At 47.4% G+C, this 24,467-nt stretch overlaps 1 protein-coding gene across 4 annotated transcripts; it reads right to left on the reverse strand.

The window, feature by feature from the left end:
- Positions 1-1,979: 1,979 nt before the first annotated feature.
- ISX (intestine specific homeobox) lies at positions 1,980-24,467 on the reverse strand. Of its 4 annotated transcripts, XM_074390989.1 has the most exons (6): positions 24,080-24,467; positions 23,226-23,792; positions 6,932-7,083; positions 5,112-5,228; positions 4,749-4,841; positions 1,980-4,171 (listed from the first exon to the last, which is right to left on the reverse strand). In XM_074390989.1, exons 2-6 carry the CDS (start codon positions 23,416-23,418, stop codon positions 3,965-3,967), a joined length of 762 nt encoding a protein of 253 aa, XP_074247090.1. In that variant the 5' UTR covers positions 23,419-23,792; positions 24,080-24,467; the 3' UTR covers positions 1,980-3,964. The 4 variants fall into 4 exon arrangements, with proteins under 4 accessions (XP_074247090.1, XP_074247089.1, XP_074247091.1 ...); XM_074390988.1 differs by having other exon boundaries at positions 23,226-24,467; XM_074390990.1 differs by lacking the exon at positions 4,749-4,841 and having other exon boundaries at positions 1,980-2,768; positions 23,226-24,467.

The following is a 24,467-nucleotide window of genomic DNA, read 5'->3' on the forward strand; positions in this document are numbered from 1 at the left end:
AGAAATTGGTTAGAAATGCAAATTATTCTTGTCAATAGAAATGCAAATGAGTCATGTTTAGTGGAGATGAAATTGATTGTTTCCCTATGGCTATTGGCTCTTGTTTTTCTTTATTTGTAATTCATTTCAGGATTCCTGATTGCCTGTATGCTTGTCTGTTCTTTGAATATGTGTGCATGTTCACCTTTGAGCTCATTATGACATCTTAGCAGTTCTCTCATTAATTAATGAGTTAAATAAAACTTGGGCATTTGTTCATTTTCTATTTGCCTTAGTTCACTTCGTGCTGCTATTACAGCATACCACACAAAGGTAATAACGATTGAGCAGAAATTTATTGGTTTATGGTTCTGGAGTCTGGGAAGTCTAAGAACAAGGGACTGGCATCTGCTGAGGGCCTTCTTGCTGTCAAGGTCTGTCATCCCATGGTGGAAGGAAAAAGGTGGTTGGGGGCGGATGGAAGAGAGAGAGAGGCTGAACTCATTCTTTTATAAAGAACCCATTCTGGTAATAACATTAGTCTATTCATGAGGACAGAGCCTCATGGCCTAATCACCTCTTAAAAGTTCTATCCCTTAACACTGTTACAATGGTGATTAAATTCACAACACACACTTTTTGGGGGGTGCACATTCAAACCATAGCAATTTTTTAAATTTTACCTTTCTAAAATAGTTATCCTTGATCTTCTCTCAAGTTGGTAGTCCTCATAGCTAGAATATGAAGCTGTCAAAATCTGACTCAGATATGTCTGACAGGGATTCTTTATTATTATTATTTTTAAGCCCCAGAGCTCTTTGAAAAGCTGATGAAAGCAATGAACCCTTTCCCTAGAAAAAATAAACACACAGATACATACAATTTGGCATAGTCTCTTGAGAGCTCTTTGACTTCCTGGAGACTGCTTTAAGAATTCCTGGAACAGAACTTGAGATCAGAATAGATGCTCAAGCTCGGAAGTAGAAAGGGGCAGAAGGTGTATTTGGGAAAATGACTTTTTTCTTAATATGTCTTGAGTGCTCACTGTGTGCCAAAATGTATTAGCTCATTTAATTGTCACAGAAGCTCTAAGAGGCAAGAAATTGTTGTTATCCCGGGAACAAGCACAGAGAGGGGACATGCCGCTTGCTCAAAGTCACATAGCTGGTGAGAGCTCTAAGCAAGTGATTCATTTGTCCCACACACAGAAGATAAAGGGAATAAAAGTAGTTATTGGGGAGAAAATTCCTAGGGGGAAAGAAATGGCCTCACAAAATCAATGTTTACCTTAATAGTGAAGCTGAGACATCTGGCCACCTGTTACCTCTTAGGGTTGGGAAAATCCTGTTTCAAGAGGAGCCTGGGGAAGAAGGGTTTGTGCCTGAGAAGGGGAGTGGGACCCCAGAGCAGAGGGAACCTGCTTCTTTTCCATTCCTCTTACAATGTGGAGATCTGCACGTCTCACCCATGACCTTCCTATCACCAGGGCATGAGGAATGGCTGTGGCAGGTCTAGAGTGAGTGAGGCCTGCTGCCTGGCCCAGGGCTCCCATGGCTCCAGCAGGGTATGGGAGGGCTGTCAGCTTTTCCTCTTGCTCATGAGAGAGAGAGAGGAAGCCAGGGAGGGTTCACAACTGTGGTGAGAGGCTGCAGCAGAGGATGTGGAGTAAGCCCCCAATAGGGAGTTGAAGGGGGTGATGCATCTCTAGGGCAGAGGAGTCATGCCCAAGACCAGGCTAGGCAAGACCCCAGTCGGAGACTGAGAAATCTGGGAAGCAAACATCCCCTCTGGGAGGCTGGAGGTGGCATTTGCAAAAATACTTCTCTAACCCTCCCCCTCAGCCTAGCAAAGATCCCTGTGGAAAGAAGGGGAGCAGAAGGCAACGATCTCAAGTGACTGCCTTTAAACCTGAGGTGCCGGAGGCATCAGTAACCTAGAAGTTACCAGCATGCATTTCCTGCAGACATCACAGAAAGTAAATCCAGTTATAGCAAAATGATAGAAATTTTATTTTGCAGCCGGGCGCGGTGGCTCAAGCCTGTAATCCCAGCACTTTGGGAGGCCGAGGCGGGTGGATCACGAGGTCGAGAGATCGAGACCATCCTGGTCAACATGGCGAAACCCCGTCTCTACTAAAAATACAAAAAATTAGCTGGGCATGGTGGCACGTGCCTGTAATCCCAGCTACTCAGGAGGATGAGGCAGGAGAATTGCCTGAACCGAGGAGGCGGAGGTTGCGGTGAGCCGAGATCTCACCATTGTACTCCAGCCTGGGTAACAAGAGCGAAACTCCGTCTCAAAAAAAAAAAGAAATTTTATTTTGCACATTTGAGTTTAGGGTCCTCAAATGGGCACCTGCTACCCAGGTGATGAGCTACTACCTTTGTTTGTTAACTGATTTTTCCTCCCTCACTCTCTAGCCTTCTCCTTTCATCCTGCGGTGCTGGAGACTGGGTGTCCATATCCACATTCATAGGCTTTGAGTGATTTGGCACTTTTAAGATGGCAAAGCACTTTTGCATCTTGTGAGCTGTTGTCTGTAGTTCTGGCATAATGCATGCCTGCAGGCAGAGCCAGGATAGCTAGCTAGGTAAGGTTACACAGCAAATTAGGAGTGCAGGACTAAGATGCAGGGATGCCAGCTCCTGGTCCAACTCCTGGGTGGGTCAGGGCAACAGGTAGATTGCAGAAGATCTGGGATTTGGGGAAGATTCCTTGAATTTACTTTAGGCTTGTGCAAGGGGTCATTCCAGGCTTCCAGGCTTAGCAGAGCAGGCCCAGTCCTCCACCTGCAAAGACAAGAATCAGGGACACCCGTGCAGAAGGGAAGCTCAGCGATGACCTCCCTGAGAGCAGGAGCTACTCTTCCTGGGCTGGGACCCAAAGCAGCCACTTTCGCAGTGGAATCTTGGAATAACAATATGACTCCGTGCGAGGCCTCACCCTCACTTTGCAAAGTACTCCCATGTCCTCTCAGAGCGTCCTGAATGCTCTTTGAGGCAGAAGACCAGTGGGAATTACTACCTTCATTTTACAGAAAGGAAAACTGAGGCTCAGACAGAGCATGTGGTTTGCCCGGGGTCTTTGCATGGGAACAGGGAGTTGACTGAAAGCTCGGGCTTTCCAGGACAGAGTGAGGCTGGTCTTCCATCTGGTCCCCTTGCACATATCCCGGAAAGATAAACCGAATGAAAAGAGCTCACCGTCCTACTTTTCATTCGTGCCAGAAATGACATCTCTTCCCAATCCAGCAGGATAACTAAAGACACTAAATCCTGTTTAGAATTTTAAAACCTTTCTACATTTTCCTCTCACTCTGAGATGCTCACAATCATAAAGAACATGTTAGACTCGGGCCAACAGCAAGGTTGCTGAGCAAGCGTTCTGCTTGCAGGAGCGGGCCAGCACTACGCTTTGATGAACGAGGACAGAACCCGAGTTGTTTATTTCTACATCCAGTTCTGTTTATGGCGTCCCCAGTGGGTGCTCATACGTCACGGATGAGTGCATACATGAACAATCTCTCTTTGGCCTCTTCTGTATCTCAGTGACCACCATGGAAAGGTCTTCAAAAATCATTTTATCCAGCTGCCTCCTCTAACAGATGAGGTCCAGAGAGGGTGAGTGAGTGGCTGGAGGTCACACAGCAAGTTAGAGGAAGCACAGGCACTAGAGGATTACCATCCCATTTCAGAGCTCGGCCTGAGATCTCACCCAGCCTGTCTTCTGAACCAGGAAAGCAGCTTTGGCCAGGAGAGAAGAGAGCTGTCCTTTACCGTTTACTTTGCTGTTGAGTCTGGTACCACCTTCCAACTGGCATGTTCAGGGTAGCTTCCTGGGCTGTGGGCCATGTGTGGATTATAAGATCGATTCCCCCAGAGGCCCAGGGCACATCTGCTACCTGCCTTCACCTGGAGAGGAGAGTGGCTCATTTGAGGAGAGGATGTCCAATCTCTATGTTGAGGTAGCACAGATGCTGCCCCTTTTAGGGTGTGGAGGTGGAAGAACACAGCGTAGAGATGCAAGTTTGATGGGTGGGAGCACCTGGGACAGGCTGCGTTTCCCATGGGTGCCATGGGAGGAAGGTGATCCGGGCAGGGATCCAGGCCGAGGCCAGCTGACCTTGAGCAGACGGACAACACCCCATGGGAGGAGCCAGCCTGTGCAGAGCGGTGGATGTCCACATGGGTCCCTGTCACAAGGAGAGGTCAGAAGACAGAATTGAGTCCCAAGCTGTTTCTGCAGCTTTTCAGCCTTTCCCTCCACGGCCTGAGCAGCTCAGAGTGGGTAATACAATCAACTTGTTCTGGTTTTCTCTGGTTTTCTGGGTTTCACTCTGAAAGTCGTGTATGGACCCGTGTAAACCTGGATGGTTGGTTACCGTAGGTGAGGAGAAGTGCTTGGTCTGGGGATTAGAAAATCCTGGTACTCACAGTGTTTGACAGGGAAATATCATTTTCCTTCTCAGGGCCCAGCTTCCGCATTTGCAAAGAATGAATAAATGAAAAATCCCATCTCACAGCATTGCTGCGGGTGTGTAAATACCTTTAACTCTAGGGCAGGGAAGAGCTATTTTGTTTACTCCTCTATCCCCAGTGTTTGGCACCTGGTACACACTCAAAAATATGTGTTGTCTCCATGGATGGCTCCCTAAATACTTAGGGAACACTTCCTAGGTGCTAAGCATCCTCTATGTCTCAGTTATTTCATCCTCATCAAAAAACTTGATTGCATTCTCTGAAGGATAAGGTGACTCTTCCAAGTCATACCTCAGGCAGTTGAGAGCTGGGATTAGAACTCGGGCAGTCTGACTCCAGAGCCCATGGGTCCAACGTCTGTGTACTGCGCTTCCCTCTGTGTCCCTGTTTTGTAAACGGAGAAGTTTTGCACAGGAAGGACGGGCACCATGATCATCACTAAGGGAGGAGGACATGGGGACAGAGAGGCAGCCACTTATCCCAGGCCCCACAGTCTTCCAGATTTCTCCTTGCCCCGTGTTGTTTCTAAAAGAATTTTCCTTGCACTCTTTCCCGTAGACAGAGCCCCCAGGGTGTTTCTTCACATCTAGATCTGACTGGGATACTCCCAGACGATGGCTCCCTCCACCCCACCTTGAGACCTCAGCCACTTACAGCCACATCCAGATTTGCGGGCAGGGCCATGCTGGCTTCACTCAGCTTCTGTGGGGCCCCCAGGCTGCCAGTCTTCTCCTGCTTCCGCCGCTTGGCTCGCTGGTTCTGGAACCAGATCTGTAATTAGGGAGAGAGGATGGGGATAAGCAAGAGTTTTCCTCTGTCTAATACCACCTCCTCGAAATTCATAACAACTGCACCTTCCAAGGGACAGCACTTGAAAGTTTGTAAAGCCTCTGTGGCATCCAGGATGTCTTTGCATCTGGAGGTCAGCTTTCTGAGAGGGAACCAGGGTTTCTACCTTCAATACCTTCAGGGCTGAGGGGCCATGCATGCGTGAAGCCATTGGTGCTGCACAGTTAGGAGTGGTGGGGTTTGTGGTGAATGGAGCTGAAAGGCCGCAGCTCCTCAGCTCTTGTCAACAGTCACCACGTGGAGATGGGAGTCCAGCATTGCTGGTTCATGCCGTCTCCAAAGTGGAATCTTGATTTGTATGTGAAAGCTTCTATGTTTTAAAATACTGTGCAGACCAAGCGAAAGTCATGTGTGGGTCACCAGTGGGCCACCTGTTTTCAGCCCCTGGGGCCCCTTGGCAGGCTGAACATTGGCAGCTCCCTGCATTCCTGAGCAGGTGCTCATGGTCCCCGACTTGTGGCCATTTATCCTTGGTAATTCTGCATAGGCAGGTGTTGAATTCTGGGCTTTGTGGCAGACACAGGGGCCTCCCATTTAGCTAGTGTCTGATTCTAGGTGGGAAGGAAAAGGAGGGAAGTCTAAGACAGGAGGGGTCCTCAGCCAGAAGGAAAGGATAGAATAAAGAATGGAATGTCGGCCTGATTTTGAATTAGAATGAGTTCGTCTCATTTGTGGAAAGAAAAAAGGAGAGCGACTTGGAAAATTGTTTTAGACAGAATGCTGATGGTGCCACAGTCAGGTCTGGTGGACCAACGTGTGCAAAGCTGGGCATGCGGGAAGAGGGCAGGAAATACCTCTGGTGAGTGACAGTGGGCTACTTTATTTCTAATCTCACATGAAGCAAAAATCACCTGGGGTGAAGAGATTACAGTTGAGAGATTAGCCTGTCCGTGCTCAAACCAGGTCTCCGACAAAGACTATGAATTCAAGACCTTTTCCACTTCTCTACACTGCCCCCAATGGGATCCCCGTGCCTTCTAGACATCACGGGGTTGGCAAACTGCCGGCTAAAGGCGAAATCTGGCCTTCCACCTGCTTTTGAATGGCTCCTGAACTAAGAATAGTTTTCACATTTTTAACTGGCTAGGAAAAAGTTAAAAGAAGGGTAATATTTTATGACACAGGCAAATTCCACAACATTCAAATTTCATGTTCATAAATAAAGTCTGTTTACATATTTTCTGAGGCTGCCTTGGTCTGGGTGAACCATTGTTCTGACACTGACAGTTGACCCGGCAAAGCCTAATGTCCTTACCATCTGACTCTTTGCAGAAAGGTTGTTGACCCCTGGTCTAGGCAGTCAAGACCTATTTTGTAAATTAGGCTGCATGGTGACTGATGTTTTGGAACTGTCTCCAAGTGGGGAGGAAGGGTATGGAGCAGAGGTTCATGGTGATCACTGATGCCACTTCACTCCCTTTCCATTCCCAGAGGAGAGAAACCGTTTTGGAAGTATGGTGACCTCATTTCACAGAAAGTAGTATTTGGCCAAAATGACTGTACTCACAGGATAAAGCCAACGGAAACTTTCAGATGCGGCAACCCTGAAGGGCCCGGGATAGATAGTGTCTCACACGTGGTCCCAAGGGCATGGAGGCTGGGGCCTGAGGCAGGGATGGCTGTACCTGCACCCGAGCTTCTGGGAGGTTGATCCTGGCTGCCAACTGACTGCGGGTGTGGACGTCTGGGTAGTGGGTAAAGTGGAAGATCTTCTCCAGCTCATGCAGCTGCTCGGTGGTGAAGGTGGTACGAACCCTCCGCTTGCTCTTCCTCCCTTCTGCATGGGACAGGGTCCAAGTCAGGTCAGTGGCCTTGGCATCAGCACCTTCGTGAGGTTTTTGTATTACCTCGTCCTGCCCTTCCACCCCACTGCTGCTCCCGAGCCTCGGCCCCTGGCTCCTCGAGCTTGGAGATTCACAGGATTCTCTTTCCTAAAATCGTCTGCCTCTAGACTGACCCTCACCCACCCTGGGCAGTCAGGCCAAGTTAACCTTCTAGAAAATCTTCTCTAATTGCATCTTTCTGCAGCTCTGTTGCCTTCAACGGCTCCCTTTTGTCTACAGCAGGAGACGGCAAACTATGGCCACCCCAGGCCAAATCTGGCCCACTGTCTGTCTTTAAATAAAGTTTTATTAGAACACAGCTTCTCCCTCTGGTTTACATATTGACTCTGACAGTTTTGCACTATAAGAGCAGAGTTGAATCATTGCAACAGAGACCTTGTGACCTGCAAAGACTGAAGTAATTACCACCTGGTTCTTCATAGAAAAGTGTGTCAGTCTTGGTCTGCAAAGTGAAGGCTGAGCCTGATAGCAGTCAAAGTCATTGATAGCCTGTCTCCGACCTACCTGTCCAGCCTCAGTTCTTCTAAGGGCTGGTGACATCATTTGTGGGGCCCAGTGCAAGGTGAAAATGTGGGGCTTATTGCTCAAAAAACAGAAAAATAGCTTTTTCTTTTTTCCATAGTGTCTTAAACAGTCGTGGATTTTTATCTGCTATTTCATGTCATTTACTGAGAGATCACAAGTATACTGACAGGGTGAGAGTAGACCATCACAGGGAGCTAGGGACCCACCCTAAGACTTAGAGTCATGGATACCCCATGAAGAAACTTGGTTCCACTCGGCAACTCAGTGCTGGACCTCAACCCTCCATGAACCCCTTCCCAGTCCCCTTCCCTACCAAGATGTTACTGGGTGGGAGCAGGGAAACAGCTGGCCAAGAGCCCATCCTAGAGAAGCTGGGAGGTGATGTGAAGGCATTGATCGCCCCTGGTGCATGCCTCACTGTTCCACTGGATTCCACTAATCAGAGATTCAAACACGCAATTATCAAGGTTTCAAGATGGCAACAATATGCATTCAATCCCATTCTCGGGACCTCTTTCTGAACACAGGGGCCCTGAGCATCTGCATGAGTCACACACACGCTCATGAAGCCGGCCCTGCCTCCAGTACTTCGTTGACCCATACACTTCGCTTCATTCAGGTTGGGCTGCTTACCATATCCATTACACATCACTGTGTGCTTATTACTTTGTTTTTTTCTAAGGCAATCCCCTCTGTCCGGGATCACTCCTTCTCTCTTGTCTGCAATTCTAATGTTGGCTGATTCTTCAGCACCCGTGTTCATTCTTATAACCTCCAAAAATCATTTCCCAATCTTTCTAGCCCTGGGTGATCTTTCTTACCGGCAATATCTTCATTCTACTTGCTAGCTTTGTCATTCATTCATCTACCTTTTTGTTAAGTACATACTTCTTTATTCCAGGCACAACACTAGGTAGTGAGTTGTAGAAAAGCTGAAGCCTTGGTCCCTGATTGGAAGCACTCATCATATGGTGAGATAGGGGGTACAGTTAGGCTAGCACATGACCTAGAATACATGGTGGTCACTGCACTAACAGAGGGAGGTGGACACCTGTTGGGATTTATCTGCCCAGAAGTGCCTGTTTCCTGGACACTGCCCTGCCCTCCTTTTGAAAACTATTATTCACATACATCCACCAAGTAGTTGTAGTGGGAACTGGATTGGTTCAAGTGTGGGAATCTGAACCGAACCTATTGGAATCCATCCCTGGAATTTTTTTTGTTATACAACTAGGAAAGAGAATCAAACATCTCTAGTGGCACGGTGGTGGCAGATGTGATAAGTGGGATGAGATCCATCAGCCACCATCTCTCTTGTCACGCTGCTGAAGTTGTTTGTAGGGAGGTATAGAGCTAATTATGGGATTTTGGAGAGAGGCTGTCAAGTGAGGTTGATGGATTATCTTTTGGCTGAGATAAATCAGGGGCGACAATTTGGTTTTGGCTTGAGCAAAAGGTGTGTGTGTTCATGTGTTTGTATTTTGGGGAAATCAGGCGTTCATTTTGGACATGTTAAGTGCGTGATGCCTACTGGTTAGCCAAAGGAAGCTACGGAATCAGAAGATGCATTGATAAATTTGGTGCTCAAAGGCAAACTGAGGACTGAGGTCCAAATTAGGGAACCGTCAGCATCTATTTGGCCTTTGTAGTCATGGGAATGGGTATCACACAGGCAGAAAGCGTAGGTGGGGAAGACGAGAGGGCTCATGAGCAAGTCCGAGGCACCTCCACCATGTAGAGGTTCATCAACGGGGAAGACAACTAAGAACCCAAGAAGAGGAGGTCTCTGAAGTAGGAGGAAAGTGAGGCCTGTTTCAAGAAAGAAGGCACAGTCAGCTGGGTCCATGCTGCAGATAGACTAATTACAATGAGGACAGAAAAGTGGTCCTTGAACCTGGACACACAATGGAGAGCAAGGAAGATTGCCCCATTGGCAGAATGGTAGACTCGACCAGCATTGCCTATAACTCCTGGTTGGAGTCAAGTGACAGACAGTGTTGGAGGAAGGACCAAACCAGGTGGCAGTGGGTCTGTTTACCTGACGATGGACGTCTAAGGACAGAATTAAAATCCTTGTCTTGATTGGACCACAGATTGTCCCTGTGGTGTGGTTCTAGGGATTGCAGAAAAGGCACAAACTGTCTCCCCAGATCACCTTCACTTGTGGGTCCCAGTGGAATTCCTACCATTCTAGCTGATACCTTGCCTATCCTGATTTTTTCCTCATTCCTTATAAGGAAAGCCTGGTCTCAGGAAATAACTGAGAACCTAGCTACTTCATGTCCCAGAGTCACTCACATTCCTGCTCAGAGAACTCAAAGCCTCCCAGGGAAGGGAGCCTCCTGTGTCTGCTGTCATCCCTCTCTAGGCTTTGACTGCCTGGAGGGCAGAGACTGGTATCTGACTGTATCTGAGACCAGCTGAGAAACTCACTCCCCAGGACAGCTTAATAAATATCTGCCTTAAATGGATAAAAGTGGAATTCAGGCCCTGCTGTCAATCCTGCTGGACAGAAAAGACTTCTATCGGATTTGTCTGAAATTTTGTATGATGTCAAATGTCACAGGTCAGAAAGGATGACTGGCTTGAACTGAAGCTGCCACAAAGGACGGGCGGGAGTCTGAGCTCCAGCTGAGGTCTCCTGACTCCCACTAAGCACACTTTCTTTTTACCCCAAATAAGAGAGGTAAAGCCTTCACACACTGAGAATTCACGTAGACACTCAGTGAAAAATAGATTTCACTTCTGAGGGTTTAACACCTGAGGAAATCAACTATCTTGTTTTCTTTCTTGGTGTTTATAATCGATCCTGCTATCATTGGATAGTCACAATCCAGTGAGCTGGATGTCAGAAGACCTGAGCTCCGTTCCTGGTTCCACGATGCAGCTTGTGCCACATTTTAGATTCAGTCTCTGGGCCTCAGTCTCCCCATCAGTAGAATGGAGGAGGAGAGAGGCGTCGAATGATCAGGTTACTAAGGCAAAATCCACCCTGACATTTATAATCCTCCTTCTCTGGGATGGAGGAGGAATGGCTCAAAAGCCCTTGCCTCAGGCTTTCCTGCAGGACCAGTTTGCTTGATGAAAGGGGTGGGGGGCAGTAAGGAGAGATTCCTCTCCGGGAAGCCACCGGACACAGTTGCCTCGGTTTCAGAAATGGGATTTCAGGTCTGCTTTTGGCCTCACTCCTTTCTACCAGTCCTCACATTTGTTGTTAATCCATTTTTATCCACTCAAAGTAATTTTTCTCAGTTTTGTGGATTCTTGGAAGCTTTCTGGGAGTCGCAGGCAGTGAAACTTTGAATTAGAGTAAGCTATTATCCTGCCACCCACCTCTGTAACACAGCCTCATCTCTGCCTCTCGTTTTCTACCCCCTTTCCCTCCCCAAGTCCACACTGCTTTTTTAACTTTGTGTGTGTGTGTTTTTAAAGATATTTGTTCTGTGTTTAGAGCTGGTGTTGTGTTTAAGAGAGATAGCTGAAGTCAATCAGAACTGATGTAGAGATAAATGGCAGGTGTTAATTCATTTCAAGAGCTCGGTGAATGTCATCTCTGTACCCAACACCTAATAGGCACTGAGGGCCTGTCTGCAGAAGGACGAAATGAACAAGCCGTGCTGGACAGTGCTGCATTTACTCCTTCATTCATTCAGTCAGCATATTAGATGATAGTAAATGATATAGTGCAGTTCTGTGGGAAGCTGCCAAAGGAAAAAAAATTACAAAAGGGAAGATTCCAGGTTGGCCAGGCAAACTGAGGTGTCAAGGACAGCATGCAGTTGAGGTCTTCCTGGGACTATAGAACTGTGGGAGAGAATACGGGGTGTGGAACTGGAATACAGGAAATGAAACAATGTGGAGAACAGAGGAGTAGAAACAGAAGACAGATCATAACGAAAACAAGCCATCTCCTCTATGTACCCCAGAAGGAAACGCAGGTGAACAACAATTTATGACTAAGAATAGAATCCGTAATAAAATAGATATTTCAAAGCTTCCATTTGTATAACTAAAAGAGCAGCTCTTAAGTCATGCTGGCTTTTCCCTGTTCCCAAGTGGACTGGAAGAAGGTAATTTAGAGGTGGGGTGAAAAAGGAAAGGATCTAAACTCTACTCTGCAAAACAACCTGACTGCTGACTTCAGGGTGGAGGGGCTTCCTGCCAAGTCATAGGCTGATTAGAAAAATATTTTTTCTCATTAGCTTTGAACCACCCATTCTCAGGATACATGTTTGTCCTTGAGAGGTGATGATGCTGATCATGATGTGTGTGTGTCTAACCGTTTCAGTGGCTGCTCTTGGAGTAAGGAGGGGTGCCTAAAATTCATACTGGTGAGGAAGTACGACTGGAAAGACCCAACCGGAAGGCCAAGAGCAGTTTTAGGAGAGACAGATAGACTTCAGCCTGGAGTCAAGGAAATGAGGTTAGGATCTGAGGCTGTACCTTGTGAGGGGTTTAATTCCTTAGGACTGCACCGTCCAATATGATATCCCCTAGCTACATGAGACTATTTAAATTGAATAGAGCAAAACATTCAGTTTCTTAGTCTTACTATTCATAGCTCGATAGCCACATGTGGCTAGTGGCTACGATATTGGACAGTGCAGATATAGAATATTGTTATCATCACAGAAGATTCTGTTGGATGGTGCTACCGTAGAGGGTCTCCCACTGAATATTTGAAAAAGTCACATTCTGGGTCTAACTTTAAGTTTCTCGCTGCATTGCAGGTTCCTCTGATTACCACATGGTAGAATTATGGTTACATTTCTTTTACCTTTTTATCTGTATTTTCTATTTTTCTGTAATATACAGGAACTCCTTGTGTAAATAAACAACCAAATAAAACAGCAGGGTAGAAAGAGATGAGAATAAAGAAATCAGTGAAACAATGAGGAAAGATCACTGAAATAATCAGGAAAGATCACTGAAATCTCTAGGAAAGATAGTATCTGATAGGTATACATTCAGGTATAGTGTCATCTTTGACGGCTTTGGGGAAACCGGAAGTATAGGGAAGATAAGAGGAAGGGAGGGCTGCCTGACACTTACATCTCTGCTGGTGCCTGGGGAGAAGGAGGGAGACCAGGGAGGGGATGGTGCCCAGGAGCTCTGGATGATGAGTCAGAGCAGAGTCCCCCTAATCAAGGACTACAAAGCAGGGTGGGAGGGTAAAGAGCAGTGTCCACGGGGCTAGTTCAGGAAGGATGAAGGTCAGCATTTCAATTTTCCTACAGAAAAAGGGGAGGTTGGGAGGGGGCCAGGAAGGCTGATGCTTGGCTTACAGATCACAGAGAGTTAGAAATAAGAGATCAAGGTGGGAGAAGGCAGAACAGCATAATACGGAACAGAGAAGAAGGTAGAATGCAGCTCAGTGTGTAGAATTTTGGAAATTTGTTAGTCAAGAGGCTGGAAAATGCAAGCTCATTCATGGCCCTGGTCCATCCATAGGACAGGATTCTCAGTCACCAGGAGAGAGCAGGGTGTTCTGAGTACCTAAGAAGGGACACACCTGAGGCAGCATGGATCATCTGGGAAGGAGCACTGGGTCAGGAGTGAGAAAACCCTTGAGTTCCCATCCAGCCCAGCATCTCCCTACCAGGTTCTGGGCAGAGAAGTTAAGAAGCAGGTGGTCACAGCACAGCCTACCTGGGGAGTGGGCACGTGGGGGCAGCAGTGGAGGGGGATGGAGGCAGCAGGGAACTGCCATCCCTTTCAAGTTGCTCCTCTCCCTGTTATTCATGGTACAAGCTGTGACTCACACTTTAATGGGTCTTCAAAGAGAACGAGTCAGCAGAACTTAATTAAACCTGGGCCGTTTAGCACATCGATCATAAGAAATACACAATTTACACAGGTGATTAGGCCACCTAATTATAAACGGATGTTTCTCCGCGCTCAACGCCTTCCCCTGATTGCTCCTTCTCTGGGGTCTGCTAATTGGTCCTGTCTGCACAGTTAAAGGCTCAGGGGACTTTGCTGCTGGGCAGTCTCCGGAAATGGGCCTCGTCCTTATCTTCTGAAAACAGTGGTTCACCATGGAGGACACCCAGGGCCCCCTTTGCAGCCCTCTTGTAGGCTGGGGACACCTCCTGACACACGAAGGTGGGGTGCACGGCAGGAGTCTCCCCATGGCTGACCTGTGCTGGCCTCATTTCTCTAGTCAGGCCATAGACTTACTATAGCTCCCTACACCCACAGGGAACAAGGCGAGCTCCTTAGCATGGCATTCAAGGCCTTTCCTATTCCATCTTTCTAGCTTCTTCTGGTTTCTCTCCATTGTCATTTCCATAATTTTAGTCCCACCTGACCATTTCCAGATTCCCCAAATCAGCTCTGCCCTTTTATTCTCCAGGTCCTTGTTCTGTGCTCCCTGAGTCTGGAATGCCTTGTCCTCCTTTGCCTCGCAAACTCCTACTCATTCGTTAAAGCTCAGATCAATCAACCATTTCTTTCCAAGGTCTGTTGTGAGTCTCCTAGTGGAAACACAATAGATTATTATTTTTTTTTAATTTAAGAGTGCAAAATTTTAGCTTACAATAAACTAGCTTCCATATTTGTAAAATATTTTTTTCTATCAGTCTCTATGAGTCAATCATTCAATCAAAATATCTGAAGTAATGATTACTGGGTGGTAAAATGGTAGAATTATAATTACATTTCTTTTACATTTTTATCTGTATTTTCTATTTTCCTGTAATACACAGGCGTTTCTTGTGTAAATAAACAACCAAATAAAACAGAAAGGTGAAAAGAGATGAGAATAAAGAAATCACTGAAACAATTAGGAGCAGACCCTTGAGAAACTCACCAGCAAAAGGAGTGCCACTCCCAGGGGTGACTGGCTTAGCAGTCTCTAGGCAGTGTGACGCTTGGCATCTTCCATACCTGTGGTCTCACTTTCATAATAGTTTGTGTGCATAAATTTTAGCATATGTACTTCCCACCACCACACACCCACACCCACACACACTCGCTCATAGTTTTTACTTATGTATTTTTTTAAATTTTTCTTTCTTCTTTTTTTTTTTTTTAAGCAACTCTACCCTTTGTTAAAGGAAATCGTAAGGAAACCCTACAAAACACACAGTGATAGAGCTCCTTCACTGAAGTGTGTGTGGGGCCCACTCCACCTTCCCTTCATTCAACACAGCTCTGATCATGCATCTCAATGAAAGCCTGAAGTTCCCAAAACATTTTAAAATCTAAGATTTAAAAAATGCTGATGTACATATATGAAGGCTAATGTCCTTGGCTTGACACACTCGACCTTCCATCTACCTTACCCCTTTCATCGCTTGTGACGATGCTCCATGGTTTTTAGACTCCAGCCACTCAATCTTGTTGTTCTTGAAAGGATGATTCCTTTTTTACCTCCTGGATGCCTTACAGGCTTTCCTCTTCCTGGCCACGTCAAGACTCCAGACAAGGCCCTTCTCTGTCTGACTCCATCTCAAAAAAGCCACTGCTTGTCCGAAGTGCCCTCTCTGATGGTGTTATGTAGAGTTCATTATTCCCTCTTCTGTGTTCTAAAGCACTTTGTTAGGTTTGTATATCGTATTTGTGTTATGACAATGTGACTAATGACAATGTGCTTAGGTCTGGTGAGACTAAGACATAAAGCATGGGCACAGATTATTGGAACAGGGTAGTGATGGGTTGATTTCCTGTGCTTTGACAGTGCTATAATATTTCAACGGTTCTAACTCCCTTTCTTGCTTGGAAATTGTGTGCATGCATACGTATGTTTCATGCATGCATGTGTGTGTGCACACGTGTGTTTATGCATCAGACCATCCCCACTTCCTCTCCAATCTATACTGTGTTGATGCAGGGGAACAATCAGACAATACAAGCTGTGCAGTCAGAGGATGTTCTAAGGTGTGACACAGGAAGTGTCCTAGAACTTGTTCCTGTTTAATGGGGGAATCCATATTTAGTTACCCTTCTTGCCAAGAACTGGGGAGGAATTTAATTGTTCTCTTTGATTAAACACCTATGGAAGGCCGACCAAGGTAGCAAATGTGCAGAGTGCCCAGGTTAGAGATATATAAAGTCACAGGGCTTTGCAAACAGGAGGAAGAGACATTTCTGGCCAACAAATTATTAACAACTGCCTCTTTACAAGGAGTGGGGAGGAAACCTCTTTAGGAACACACCGTTGTTAAAGAAACTTGAGGTTTCCATATATGAAGACTAAAATGATGTATAAAGAGTTCTAAGGGCTCTGAAATAAGGAACCATCATCCCAGCATGGAGCAGTGAAGTAGAAAAAGAAAAACAGCAAGATGAAGACTCCAGACAAGGCCCAAGCACACACAGCTCCTCCAGCTACATCCTCTGGTCTCAACTGACTGGTTTGGAGGTGGACATCTCACTCAAGCTCGGCCAATGGGTGCCCCTCCTCTGGGGCTTTTGAATATGGGATTTTAGAGATCTTGAGGACATCACTGGAGACTGATGTAACTCTTGGAGCTGTTGGAAGCTATCAGGAGGATACCAGTTAGCAGCAAGAGAGAGGTGAGCTCACACGCAGGGAGAACTGCTGCAGAGACTTGATAACATTTTTGGTTTTGGATCCCATGATGGTTGAAGGTTGCTTATTCTGCCCTTCACGTGGCTTAGTCTGGGAAGTGAGTTCTTAATTTTCTCCAAGGCAATACATACTCCTCTCCATTTCAGCTAACCTAAGATAATTTTTGTCAATTGGAACCAAATAGTTATCATTAATACTGATCATTGAACACTTCCCTGCCTAAAATCCAAAAATGGTTCTTCATTGCCCTGGGAATACAAAGCAAAAATAAAAATCTCTACCATAGCCTACAACGCCAGCGTGGGTTGGTCGCTTTCTGGCTCCTAGACCTCAACTAGTATCCCTGGATATCATCTATTAATAGGTCTTTGTCCTTGGGGCTCCCTCCATGAGAATACCCTCCCTTCCACCCTGCTCAGTCTTCAGATTACAGAACAATAACTTTTCTGGGAAACACTTTCTGACCTCCCTGACAGACCGACTTCCCAGTGGAATTGTCCCTGGGAGTACCATGTCACCATCTCCCAGCACTTGCCACAATTGTAGTTATACTTTCATTTGTCTCACCTGCTGTCTGATCAGTGGCAGCATTATATTCTCATAGGAAAAGGAAACTCAGGGTTCCCATTGATTCCACACTATCGTGAGTATGTAATAAGAATAGAAATAAAGTACACAATAAATGTTATGTGCTGGAATCATCCTGAAACCATTCCCCCATCCACCGTCCATGGAAAAATCATCTTCCATGAAACCAGCCCAGAAGGTTGGGGACCACTGCTCTATACCATCTCCAGTGCCCAACTCAGTACTGTAGTGGCTGTCAGATGGGTTTGCAACTTTGTTGACACTCCTCTTTTCAAATTCTCCTTAAGTGGGCCCAACTTGGTGACTCATTTCTAATGAATGAAATACTGTGAAAGTGAAGTGATGTGGTTTCTCAGGCTAAGTCCTAAAAGCAAGCTGCTTCCACCTGGCTGTCCCTCTGGGACTGTTTGCTTTGAGAAAGGCTATCTGCCATTTTGTGAGGATACTCAAGCAGCACATGGAGGGCCCTATATAGGGAAGAACTGTGTCCTCCCACCAGTGGCTGTTACCAACTCACCAGCCATGTGAGTGAACCACCTTGGATATATATTTTTTATTCCAGTCCAGCCTCCAGATGACTGCAACCCCAAATAATGTCTTTACTGGAATCTTATGATGGACCCTGAGCCAGAACCACCCAGTTAAGTCACTTCCAAATTCCTGATCCACAAAACTGAGTGAGATAATAAATATTTACTGTTATTTTAAGCCGCTAAGTTTTGGGATGATTTGTTGTGCAATAGGTATGCCTGGTACTCAGTAGATATTCAGTGGTTATTTATTGCATGTCTGGATAAATAACACAATGGATAAATCAAACTTAAATTACAGCCAATGTTTTAAGCCTCCTCCTCTGCCCCTTTGGATTTCCCTTAGCTCTGACATTCTGGGTCTCATGATTATAGCTGATGTTATCAATGCCTGGCTTGTATCACCTAAGCCTTTCTGTGCTCCATATCTACTTCTCACTGTCAGGGTTTGTCTTTATGGATCAAATCCTTGGATAATTCTGGGGAGTATGTTTGCTCCATTTCCCAAGGGATTTGACCTTCAGTTACCCACAGGGGCCATTGGCTTCATAATATACCCTTTATTCATTGCCTCCCCTTTCTTGTATTATTATTTCACTAGGCTGTGCCTTGTACTTTCTTGTGCTCCCACAGGGCCTGAGACCGAGCCAGGTTCTCAGTTCTAGAACCAGTCTCTCAGTACTGCTGCCCTCTCGCAGGGAGGTCCCCATAGTTCTGGTGTCAGGAACTGAGAGACAGAGTCCATTGGAGAGAGACCAAAGCATACTTCTCTTGGGAAAGTGCCCATTTTAAACTCCATGTCATTTTGCCCTGTTCTTGTCTGTTCTGATGGGAGCTTCTGGGTCTACTTGGGTAAGAGCCCGAGCTGTTAATTACCAGGTGACGAGATACATGCAGAACTCCGTCACGGCTCCAAACCAGGGCTGCCTCGCTCAGTGCCCATAGCAGAGCAGCTGTCTTTGATTTCAGGTAGTTCAGGGAGGAGGAGGGCTAGGGAAAGGAGGGAGAAGAGAAGGAGGAGGAGAGGAGAAAGAGGTGAGGGATGGGGAAAGAAAAGGAGAAAGAGGAATATGAGGGGACAAAGAAATGAGGGAAGGTGTAGTGGTTAGAATGGATAGAATGGTGAGCCCCAAAAGGATATGTCTAAGTTCTCACCCCGGGAATTACTTTTTTTTTTTTTTTTTGAAATAGAGTCTTTGTAGATATAATTAAGGCTCTGGACATAAGATCATCCCAGATTTAGGGTAGGACCTAAATCAAATGACAGGTGTCCTTATAAGAGAAAGAAGCATTTCACACACACACACACACACACACACACACACACACACACACACATGGTGGTGGGGGGGGCAGATGGTGGCAAGGCTGTGAGAAGATGTAGGCAAAATGGAGTGATGGGTCTACAAGTCAAATGAGGATAAGGGGTTGCTGGAACCAGCAGACACTACCAGAGAGGCATGGATCCCCGGGAGCCCCAGAAAGAGCTATCTTTGCCAACACCTGGATTTCAGATTTTTGGCTTTCCGAATGGTAAGAGAATAAATTTCTGGGTTTTAAGCCACACAGATTGCCGTAATTTGTTACAACAGCCATAGAAAATTATTCAGACAGGGAGGAAGAGGAAAAAGACGAGGAAGAAGAGGCGGCAGGAGGAGCAGTGGCTTCTAAATGGCAAAGATGCCAAGGCATTTAAAGGGCAAGAGAGGTTTGGAATTTGGAGAGGAGCTGCATGCACCTCAAGGGTAGACAGGGCCAGTGGGGGTATGATGGGAGGTGAGCCTGGGACGAACAGGGCCAGTCTGGGAAGGACTTTGAGTGCCACACTCATGTGTCAGGGGCAGGCCCTTGATGAACTGCAGCATGAGGGCCAAATCTGGCCTGACCTCTGTTTTTGCATATAAAGCTTTATTGGAACATAAACCTACCCATTTCTGTACACATTGTCTACAGGCAAGTTTCAGCTGTGACTGAAGAGTTGAGTAATTGTGACAGAGACCATCTGACCCTCAAAGCTTAAAATGACCATCGATTCTTTTGCAGAAAAACGTTGCTGTCCCTTGCTTCGGGATGCTTCTCAAATGCCAAGAGTTCTACCAGACAAGATGGGCAGAAGTCAGCACTGCCCCAAGGTGGCACTGCCAGGAACTCTCATGCCTGGCGATCCCCTCCCCCTCCAGGTGGGTAGTCACTACATCTTGTTTTGCTCACCTTACCTTCCCAGCCCCCAGACTGGCCCAGAATAAGCACTCCGTGATCATTCACGGAATGAATGAAGAGCTGATGAGCAGGCAAGGGAATATACCTGAGTTCCCCGCAGGCCAGGCAAGCCACACTAGTTTACCCACTGGGGTGGTCTCTTCCTTGCCAATTTTCCATCACCTTTCCCCCTGGGCTTATGATTTCCCCACAGAGGATTATCCGTGGTAGAGGTGCAAAAACGGTCTCTCTCTGTCTCTGTCTCTCTCTCTGTCTCTCTCTCTGTCTCTCTCTCTCTCTCTCTGTCTGTCTCTCTCTCTCTCTCTCTCTCTCTCTCTCTCTCTCTCTCTCTCTCTCTTCCTAGGGTCTGACATTTCAGTGTAAAGAGGCTTCCTCCTGACTGGGTCTCCCTTAACTTTGGAGGGTCCTGGGTTTTGGAGAACTTGTCTATCCTTGGAGGAGGGGGCAGGAAGCTGGCTGTAGCATCTTTTCAGATAGGGAGGTCCTCTTGGATTTTCCCATTGACTTAAGACCTGGAAGGGTCCAATCCATAGATCACAGAGGTCCCTTCAGGAATGGGAAGATGTCAGGGAGAATCTTGGTCTCTGCCATGAGAAATGAGGGGGGTAGAGCAGTACACTGACCTTGGAGCCTAGATAACCAGCCCGGACCCATCTCCTGTACGTACTGGCTCTGCAGCTTAGAAAGAGCCACTTTACCTTTTTGAGCCTCAGCTTCCTCCAAGGACCACCTCCTTCGGCCGCCAACATCAGAATCATTTGGGAGAGCTTGTTAGAATGCAGATTCCTGGGCCCTTTGACTTACAGTCAGAGTCTTGAGTGCTGGGCCTGACAGGCTGCATTTTTAACAAGCGCTCTAGGCGAGATGGCAAGGGATGTCCATGAGCCAGTCTAGGAAGCCCTTTAAATGTTAAGAAGACAGAGAGGATCTGACTCCTCTGTCATTATTCTTGGGACAGGGGAGGGTTGCTGTCTATTTCTTGTCCTGTTGCCCTCTGCTGAGGGGTCCCGCATGAAAGGAGGGACGTAGGACAGGGAGTAGAGAAGCATCGGCCAGCAGCAACAAGCACAGGGCTAGGCATTTAGGGAGAGGCGGGGGGAGCCTTCCAGTCTCTCTGTTCCCTCCCTGCCTGGCAACACGATCATCCTCTCTGCAGGGAGTGATTCTGTGGTGGAAAATCACCACGAGGGAATCCTCCAGGGTTTTTCAGCAACTCATTTGTTATTGAATGGGTCATGGCATGTCAGAGCTTGGAGAGACTCTATGAATATTCTAGCTCTGCTCTGTCGTATTACAGGTGGGGAGATTGAGGCCAGAGAGGGAAGTGACTTGCCTGAGGTCCTCCTGTGCGTCGGGGCCAGATCTGGGCTTAGTGGGCAGATTTCCTGAATCCCTGCCCTCCTCACCTGGCCTGTTTCACAGATGCCAGCTCATTTGCAGTTTCTACAGGTTTCTTTTGTACAGTTTCTGGCATGTTGGTATCCCATCTGCATTATTTGCTTAGCATTTTCCCAGATAGACTTTTTTTTTGTTTGTTTGACTTAAATAATAAATGTATTTTAAAATAAAATCTTATATCATGATTATACATGGATAGCAGTATCTTTCATCATAAATACAAGGTTAGTGTAGAAGTAACAACAGGACTATCGAGCTAGATCATTTTTATCTGTGCACCCACCGTCATCTTGAGTGCTGCCAGTGGGACCCTCTCCAAGCTTTCAGAAATGCAGAATTCCAGTATAGCGGGCAATAGATGGATTTAAACTATGTTCAAGAATAATCTAGAGGGGATAGTCTCAGGCCACCAGGGTTCAATTCTAGTGTTCGTTACTCGCCTATTTTTTGTGGGGGATTTGTCTTCTCTTCTTGGTTTCATCGTCTGTAAGTTGGGCTCTCAAGTGTGGCAATGAGATGGGAAAATGGAAGTATTAAGGAACCATCCAATGTTACCACTGCTAGCCTGGCCAGAACTTACTGGGGTCTGTTCTGTGGGACCAGATGGATAGCTGACATGGAACATGCTAGAATCTTCCATGGAGGCCTAGAAAGAGTGGCTTCCTTTCTAAAGCCTGCTGTCATCAGGCTAGAGAAAGGGAAAGTGCTATGACAAGAGAGGCGAGACTGCTCGTTCATGACACAGGGTGATCATAGAAAAACTCAGGACCCCAGTGGAAATGTTTCTATGAATCTTCAATGGACTGGAAGATATTAATGAGCTTCTAAATATTAAGCTGGGGACCCTTTCCCTTTGGAAAGCTCAGCTGCAGGGAAACACACCAGCCTCCTGCCTGCCCACAGCCCTCCTGGTTTTCCCCATGCCTGCAGCTGAGTGCGACCCCTCATCAGCTCCTTCCATGGGAGACTTGCCTGGTGGGGGGATGTGGAGCTCTGTGTAAGGCTGGTGATGACGTCGAGGGCTCTCTGAGCTTCCTTTCCAGCGTTTTCTTGGATTAAAAGGGTGAAAAGGGGGCCGGGCGCGGTGGCTCAAGCTTGTAATCCCAGCACTTTGGGAGGCCAAGGCGGGTGGATCACGAGGTTGAGAGATCGAGACCATCCTGGTCAACACGGTGAAACCCCGTCTCTACTAAAAATACAAAAAATTAGCTGGGCATGGTGGCACGTGCCTGTAATCCCAGCTACTCAGGAGGCTGAGGCAGGAGAATTGCCTGAACCCAGGAGGCGGAGGTTGCGGTGAGCCGAGATCACGCCATTGCACTCCAGCCTGGGTAACAAGAGCGAAACTCCATCTCAAAAAAAAAAAAAAAAAAAAAAAAAAAAAAAAAAAAGGGTGAAAAGGGGAGGGAACTAAGAACCTCATGGGAGCTATTCCAGGCTCAGTGACTGTCAGACTCAAAAGACCCTTGAGACATCGCCAGCTTCACCACTTCTTATTCCCTCACCCAGGTGTTTTGCCAAGCATAAGGCTGAGGCCAGAGTGGACGGGGATGTACCTGAGGCCCCATGGCAGGCCAGAGCTAAGTCTCACCCTGGGTGCTTGACTCTTAGCAGGTGTGTGTCCACCTCAATGTCCCCTTGCGGCTTTCCTCCCTTCCTCAAATCAGCTCTCAATCTACCTGGTCACTGTTATCTGGGGACATGCCTTGGGGTGGCCATGGGCTCAAGGAAGGTGATCAGGGTGGACTGACCTTTCCCAAGCTAAAGCTGCAGCCCCTGGAAGTTGTGCAGGCAGAACTCGGCTTAAGAGGAGGAGATTGTGCTGGGCCCAGCAGGGATTTAGGGGAGTCGGAGCCAGATCCTGATGACAGGGCTTCTGTTTACCTGCTATGTAACTTGGGAACATTTTCCACTTCTTCTCTTTCACAGAGTTTTCTTATCTGTCCAGTTATGATAATCATGCTTTTCTACTGAAATTAAAAGAGAATGCCTATTGCCTGGTCAATGCCGAATAAACGATAACTAGCACTCTTAGCTGGCGCCTGGTGACAGGAAAAAGCCCCAGGTCCCTGAATTCTGCAACTAACTGAGCCTTGGTATCTGCAGCTGAAAAACCAAAGATGGAAAGGTCTACCAGGCCACCAGCCCAGAGCCCGCTCCTGCTCTGAATTTTAGAGTCCTCTATTCAGTGGATAGAGACCGAGAAGCTTTTTCTCTGCCTGACCCCAGCTGGGTCTTGAGCCCAGGAAACAGAAAGAAATGATCAGAAGACACTTACCTTGGGGCTGGTCCTGTCGGGGCTTTTCTAGGCCAGAGCCTGAGGCTGCAGCTTCTCCGGGGCCCTCTCTGCCTGCCCCTTCTGGCCTGTCTCTATCACTCCTCCTGGAAGGCCTCTTTAGGATCGCCTCGATGGAGAAGGACAGGCCCAGCTTCTTGGGGGCCTCACAGCACCCCAAGCTATTCCTTTCCATGCCCCTGTAGAGAGCAGGGCCCACCTCAGCACACACTGAGGGGCTCAGGGGTGACTCTGTGTAGGCCAAGGGGGGTGCCAGTGGAGGGTGGTGTATTTCCTCCTCTGAACCTCCTGGGGTCAAGACGGCATGTGGAGGTGAAGAACCGAGAGCCTCCAGTTAGATGATCCAAGCAGGATTTCGTGTCCACAGGGACTTCCATGGGCAGATCACAACAGAGGAGCTGGAAGGAAGGGTCTCCCGTGCTCCCGGCTCACAGCCCTCCCCAGTTTGATGTCAAAGGAGTCACCATGGCTGAATTGGGGTTCAATCTTCCGGAGAACGGTCTTCACGGACGCAGTTACCTGCACAATCACCAGCTTAGGCCAGGATCCCTGAGGTCACCGCCCAGCGGCGAACAAAGAGAAGAGGGAGAGACGATAAGGTGTAGGAAAGAGGAGGTCAGTTTCCAGAGGAGAAAACGGAGGCAGGGTGTCCACCTTTGGCCTTTCTCTGGCTTCTGGCCCTTTCCTGTGGCTCTAGCCGGCCTCTGAGAGGCTGGAGTGCCACCCTTGGCCTCAGGTGGCCAACTCAGTCGTGGGCTGCACAGCAGCTTGAGGGTTTTTCCCGGACACCCATCTTTACTTCCTTAAATTCTGCTGTTCCAGACTCCAGAACATACCTTCTAGAGCATCAGTGCTCCTGCTGCCCTGGAGGCGGCGGCTGAGGAAAGAGGGTCCCTGGGTGCTGCCAGGCCTGTCTTCTCTCTGTGCCAGGGCTGAGCTGAGCTGTGAGTCGGATTCTTCTCAGCTGTCTGTGGGCTGGCCCTGGCTTTTTTCTGTTCTAGTTTCCCTGACCTCACTTCACATGTGAAGCCCTCTTTCCACGAGTGCCTCTCCCTTCCTTGTGGGGTTCTTTCTGCTTCTTCTCCCAGTCTCCTGAGACAGACAGCACTGAAGGGGCCCTTTCTCTCCGGCTGGGAGCTGACAGTTGTTGATCTATGCTTGCCAGGAATTTTGCTCCAAATTACTGTGTAACCAAGGAGGAGGGGGCAGTAAAACAAGCTGATA

Source organism: Saimiri boliviensis, chromosome 21, assembly GCF_048565385.1.
Source record: "Saimiri boliviensis isolate mSaiBol1 chromosome 21, mSaiBol1.pri, whole genome shotgun sequence".
Classification (NCBI taxonomy): domain Eukaryota; kingdom Metazoa; phylum Chordata; class Mammalia; order Primates; family Cebidae; genus Saimiri; species Saimiri boliviensis.